Below are 6,630 nucleotides of genomic sequence, written 5' to 3'. Positions count from 1 at the left end.
CAACAAAGAGAAGAACATCGATGGCGACAAATGAATTAATATTGTGGCAGAAGGACTAATTCTACGTCCAAGGTGAGAACTCTGATTAAATCAACAATGACATGGAATTTAAAAATATAAAATGTTTTTTATTTATTTCGCCACGCTGGCGACCGCTGACAGGGACAGTGCTGGTGGAACAAAGAGTAAGTACTTCATTGTTGTGCTACAAATGTACTTGTACTAATTACTGTTTCTCTGTTACATGACGCACATGGAAAATGATGAATAAAGTGAAACAGTATTAACTGTATAAACGGATGGCACAATAACCAGAAGGAACAAGGACAAGGATTTACAAACCTGACGTAATCGTGAGTGACGCAGCTCAGCCGTAATTAAGGTAGGAAAGCGCAAACGCATGCAGTGGCTGCACCTTGGCTTAGCTCCACTTAAAGCAGAACCTTTTCCGTCCATATTAAAATCCTGGTAGTGTTTGTGGCAACACACAATTACACTTTGATAATTACTTTTTATGTTCAACAATCGCAGAATTAGAAGACGTAGTGCGCCATCTTGTAAATTTCCGACGCGCAACAAATAACAATCGCGAGATATTTTTATTAATTCAACTGCGAGAGAATTTAAAGATTTAGATTAACAGTAAAGTACAGATAAAAATAATATCTTCACAATGGAATCGGAGAACTTTAATTTAACAAATGTTCATGGACACGTCACCGATTCTGACAATAGTGACGTAAATGATGACGCAATTAGTTTTTCAGCACAACATAATGTAGAAGTAAATACAATTCAATTGCACTCCACAGGGATTAACAATAACGAACCACTTGCAAATGAAACCTTGTGCACAGTCGATGAAGCATCGATTACCAGATCAGATGAAAATATTTCGCGTGAAATCAGTGAACCTAGTCCGGTTTCGATTCAATCAGACCGTGGCAGAGAAACAATGGCAACAAATAATGGCAGAAATACAAACACACAAGCTTCGTCAGTTACGCTTGAGGCATTATATAGTCTGATGTCAAACGTGAGCGAGGAATTATCTGATTTAAAGATCAGTCACAACACAACGAACACAAAACTGGCGAACATGCACAGACATTTCGATCAACGCTTAAATAAACTCACCAATGAAATCGATCAAAAGATCGAAGACAAAGTCATCAAAACCGTCAATAGTGTATACAATGTATTGGCAAATGATTTAGAAAAGAAATTGTCAGATCTTACAAACAAACAGGAACAGGAACTGTCAGAAATAGTAGAAACACACAATCAAACACAAACCGTACAAAAAGAAATACATGAAAACGTACAGGCTATTCAATTAAATTTAACAAGAGTACAGTCCGCATGTGAAGAAATACCTGACCAAGTTAATAAAGTTAACGAAGAAGTCGGTTTTCTGAAACAGGAGACTCGACGTATCAACGCCGACATTATCAAAATAAATGAAACTTTAGAAAACGGTAATGTAAATGAATCAATAACTGACCGGGAAACAAAACTTTTTGAAAAATTAGGTAATGAAATCAAAGTAGCCGAGGACAGAATACGCAAGGAAATTGCTGGTAGACTGAATGTTTCAAATGACTTGCCTACGTCAAGCAACAAGCAGCGCGACACTTATTCGCCCGTGCCAGATTACGATGTAAATAACGCAGAACATCACGCGCCCTGTCCAGCGTATGTGCACGCACCGGCACAGGCAAACAATGGCTATTCGCCAAACGCGGTGCTGCAACAGGCAGTAGGCGTGTCGCCTTGCATCTCGACGATTCTAGTCGATGAGAGCCTGTTGAAACATAGACAGTTTCCAGTTTTCTCCACAGAATCCAGAAAAACTCATCCAGTCGTATTTGTAAGAGCATCTAAAAATGTCTTACCAAGAAACTGGACTGAGGCACAGAAGATTAGATATGTAGTAGGCTTCACACAAGGCGACGCACTTTTGTGGGCCACAGACATGGCTGAACAGTGCATCACCTACGAACAATTTGAACGGGCTTTCTTGGAGAAATATTGGTCTGTTGGGGTCCAAGAAAGACTGCGACGTGAGGTATTCAACCCACAACCGTTCAACCTAAAAAACGGCGGGTTGAGAAAGTATTTCGAAAAGTACTTGAATAAGACGCGCTATTGGAACAATCCAATACCGCACGTAGACGTTCTCAAAATTCTGAAAAACAGACTACCCGCGAATTTACGCGAAAAATTGGTAACCATACCGGAAAACGACCTTGACTACTTTCTTTCCGTGCTTGACTCAATTGATCTAATATACGAAGAAGAGCCGAGCACAAGTAATCGGAATGAATATTCCGGAACCAATCAAAACAACGGTAACGGATATCATTTTAATGGCAGTGGACAAAACCCACACAGTTGGCATCCGTATGCGACAAGGCCAAATAATGGAACCTGGAATTACGGGAATCGGAGGAATTCGGCGCCACAGAGACGTGAAGACCGAAGGTATAGTACAGATTACGGTCCACGCCGGTATGGAAATGATAGAAATCACGTGAATGATTGGTCAGGCCCGCGTGATGAAAGGCGGAACACAAATGAAAATTACAATAGTTACTGTAATAGGAATGATAGACCAAGGAGGAATAGCGACGGCCGGTCGCAAGAAAATGTTGCACGCAGCGGCCCGGAAACTAATTGGCGACAGAATAACCACTCAGTACACTTTGTAGAGGTAACGGACAGTACTGAAGCAATGCCTTTGTCTCCCCCGGTAAACAACAATCGGTCGTAATGAGCCCTCACCGGCCGACCGATTTTACAACAGGGGGCACAAACAAGCACACATTACATCTTAGACAATTATTTTTAAGATATGATCAGGATGCGACCGTAGAAGATGATCTATGTGAAGAAGAGATGAAAGCACCGGACAAGGTAAGTGACCTCGTGCAGGCTGTAATAACAACAAAAAGATAGGAAAGGTTACAGAATTTAACATTGGACAGGAAGTACTATTACGTACCCACCCAAAATCCTCTAAAATTAAGGCATTAAACAAAAAGTGGCAGTTGTTGTATGATGGCCCTTTCATTATAATAGACAAACCTCATCCAGGATGTTATCTGTTAGGTAACACACGAACGGGCAAGGTGAAAGGGTTATACCCCCACAAGGACATCAAGGAATTTTTTCATTAAAGGTTATATGTTATTTTAGCAAAATTGAAATTGTACAACCTTGGATCACATAGTAAAATTGCTATCATTAACCTAAGAAACTTGCGAACAACTGGGGGCGTATGCCAGCTCAAAAACGCATAGCTAACCACACCTAATGAAACATGTGTTACTGTGAGTCTTAACACTATAAAATAAACCATACGGTACTTTTGTAGTCTAACTCAGTTATTTAAGAGAGGGGAACAAAGACAAATTAGAGCGAAGGTCAGAGTTTGTTCGCTTGAGACGAGCAACAAACCACACGTCGAAGTTGCAATCCAACGCTCAGCTCATGAGCACGCGATAGCTGCATGTCAAGACGAGGTCATTGGCCGCGCTGTAGGCAGCGAGGCGGGGAGAAATCTTCCCCCCTTCCATGTCCGATCAGCTGAGCGTATACAAAGCGCAAAGGCGCATGCGCGGTCGAGTCCAGGCGTCACGTGACTATTACACGATGGTGGCTATCACGAATAATGTTCACCAACAATGCAGAGTTTTCCCCGCACCTACAGTCCAGTCGTGGTACGTAAGCGCGCATGCGCGGAAAGTTTAAAAGTTTTGAGACCACTCTTACTATGAGACACAGAGACGAAAGTCATTCAAAAACAAGAAAGGAAAGGGTACACAAGTCTTGTAAATAGTAACGTAGAAAATTTAATTATAAGCTGGTATTACGTAATAAAAGTGAACATACAAGTACATACTGGTCATGGACGGTATTGTAATATTATATTACACTGAGTAAAATCTTAGCTTGTACGGAAGGAGAAAGAAAAATAAATAAATAAATAAATAATGCAGATATATAACCGGAAGAAAGGCTATGTACACGAGAACAGCACACATTTACATATAGGGAAAAAGCAGCAAAGAGGAAATCAAGGAGATAACGCATACATTTACATTACACAGTAGCTAGCGATTTTCAGAATGAACAACAAGGTAAACGCGGGAATTTTTGTGACTAAGGAAAAGAGTGACACAAGCTTTAAAATAGGGTAATAATAAACAGACCTATGCAGCGTGAGTAATGAACTGAATCGCTCTCAAAACAAATACCTAGGGTTTATAGAGAGAGAGACACACATTAACGTTAGGAAAGACCTGAAGCACTCAGCAAACAACTTTGTAGAATATATAAGCTATACACGAGGGTACATGTACGAAAGCTAAAGTGTAAAGGAGGAAAATAGGGAATGTTGCGCATTAATGGACTGTAAGGCAGTTATGTATGTAAGAAGAAATATTTAGTTGTAAGTATTATTAGTATAGGGGACGATGCTCAGCACACCCTGAATTATTTTGGAATATTGACGGAATGGTGCAGGGTACCGAAAAAGGGCCCCACCAGCAAAGTGTATATTATAGTGGTAGATATTTTTTTGTGTATAAACGTATGTATGAATGTGTGAAAGGCGAAAGAAGCTCTGTACAGGTACGGAACCTAAACAACATAGAAGTGTTTAAGGAAAATCAAACTCTAAGACAACCGCGTATAAACAGGTATACCTAACGTCAAGAAACAACTTAATTAAAACCGTAAGACTCTACGAGTTTACGAGAAAATGCGAAAAACCTGATACAAAGTGCAACATTAGCGATGCTTCACTCATGTATGCTAAAGGAAGGTATGAATTACTTTACCCACTTGAAACATGAAAGGAAAAATCATGTCAAAATTATATCTTTCACACATATAACAATTTACAGTCACAAAGAATGAAAATGATGTCGCCGCTATACGAGAAACAGGTAAGTAGTGTGATCGACAACCTGTAAGCAAGGGAATCGTCTATAAAATAAACTATGAAAAAAAAAAGTCATACAGAATTTCATGCTGCACTGAAGCTATGAAAGTGTGATTATTCGTGTACATAGATTTTCATGACAACCAATGCATTAAAATGTCTATTTTTTCTCCCATGATAACACAAGACGCCTATAAGCGCACTTTAATTGAAAATGATACACGCACACAAGGGCGTGCCGCTATTATGAAACACTGTACATATTAATAGTAGCTAGACCCTGAACTTCAAGATTGTATGTTTATATGTCTATGTTAATGTAGGAAATTTTATTAGAGGTAATGATTTACAAGCACACCAGAACGTGCTTAAGCACAAAACACTGTTCATATTAGGGTTATGCTACATATAAATGATTATTTCGTGAATTTTCAGATTTTATACGCAAAAAACCGTAGCATACACGTAGTCGTTGCCACTACCCTAAGTAGAAGGTAGAAAATTCCCTTCCCAAGCTTCAGTGGAGCGGCTACAGCTGTATTCTCTGCATGCTGATGCATGTCGTTGCGTATGAAGAATACGTAACGGAGGTAAACCTTAACTTATACTCGAGTTCAAGAAGGAAAACAAAGGACTTGTTCCTTCTAACAGATTAATGGAAAAAGGCGAGTGTGTGTGTGTCAGTAAAATCCAAGACGAAGAAGCCACTATGAGTGGTCAAAAATTTTTTCAATTTTAGTCGATAGTTTTTTCCTGTAGTTAATGTAAACAATGTATTGTATATATTATATGTTATTCCATTGTATGTGATGTATTTTGTATTTCATTCCAAGTCCCGTGACTTACAAATTATGTACATTGACCAGAAGTATTGAGGGGAATGAATCTCAGTACAATAGGTAAAAGGGGTTAATGCGAAGAAAAAAAAAAGGTGTAGTGAAAAGGAAGTTTCGATCGCAATACTCGCGGTTAAAGTGGTGTGTGTAGAAATTAAAATTGTGCAAAGTAGTGCTACGTTGCAAGTGTCAGCGAGCCTAAACAAGTGACATCGAAAATTGAAGCTTGTATCGTCAAACGACCCATGGCGTCACAGTAGGAAAGGACAATGCCAAACAAGTTTGACATGGTACGCTTCTTACCAGGAGCTGAATCGACGGGATCGTCCTCCGCCTCGCACATAGTGTGGTGTGTTCTTCGGGGCACATATTCCAATGTACCTCGTCGTATCCAGTCTAAGTACTGGAAGGAACTACAAAAAGCACACGCATACTGAGGTTCGGAAGTCTCGACGGTACCCGCACGTCGGTGTATATTCAGTGCACTGGCGCGCGTATTCAACCAACGTCGCCCGCTAACGGACGACTAAACAATCAGGCGCGCGTATCACCCGCCCATATTCAACACGGGCTAGCGAACAAAGCTCGTCGCCCCAGAATAAATACAGAAGGCAATACAAGGACTTAATTTTCACCTCTGATGAGGAAGGAAACATCTGTATGTAACGTTGTATTCAGTGTATATTTTATTGTACAAACTTTACTACATGATGTCATTTTCTCAGTATTAACCAGAACTTTGTATATTAGGATTAAGGTTTGTAAATATTAGCATAAGTATACCAAAAAACTGACACACACTCAGAAATACCAAAGAATTCACAGTGCCATGAAAATGAGACAATA

General features: G+C 39.8%; 1 protein-coding gene across 1 annotated transcript; it reads left to right on the top strand.

Moving 5' to 3' along the window:
* The first annotated feature begins 673 nt into the window (after positions 1–673).
* LOC124712397 (GATA zinc finger domain-containing protein 14-like) lies at positions 674–2,773 on the top strand. The gene is made up of 2 exons (XM_047242694.1): positions 674–1,695; positions 2,377–2,773. Exons 1-2 carry the CDS (start codon positions 674–676, stop codon positions 2,771–2,773), a joined length of 1,419 nt encoding a protein of 472 aa, XP_047098650.1.
* The last annotated feature ends 3,857 nt before the right edge of the window (positions 2,774–6,630 follow it).

Source organism: Schistocerca piceifrons, chromosome 8 (assembly GCF_021461385.2).
Source record: "Schistocerca piceifrons isolate TAMUIC-IGC-003096 chromosome 8, iqSchPice1.1, whole genome shotgun sequence".
Lineage (NCBI taxonomy): Eukaryota > Metazoa > Arthropoda > Insecta > Orthoptera > Acrididae > Schistocerca > Schistocerca piceifrons.
The sequence above is the reverse complement of the archived record's forward strand: the minus strand, read 5'-3'. Positions and strand labels throughout refer to the sequence as shown.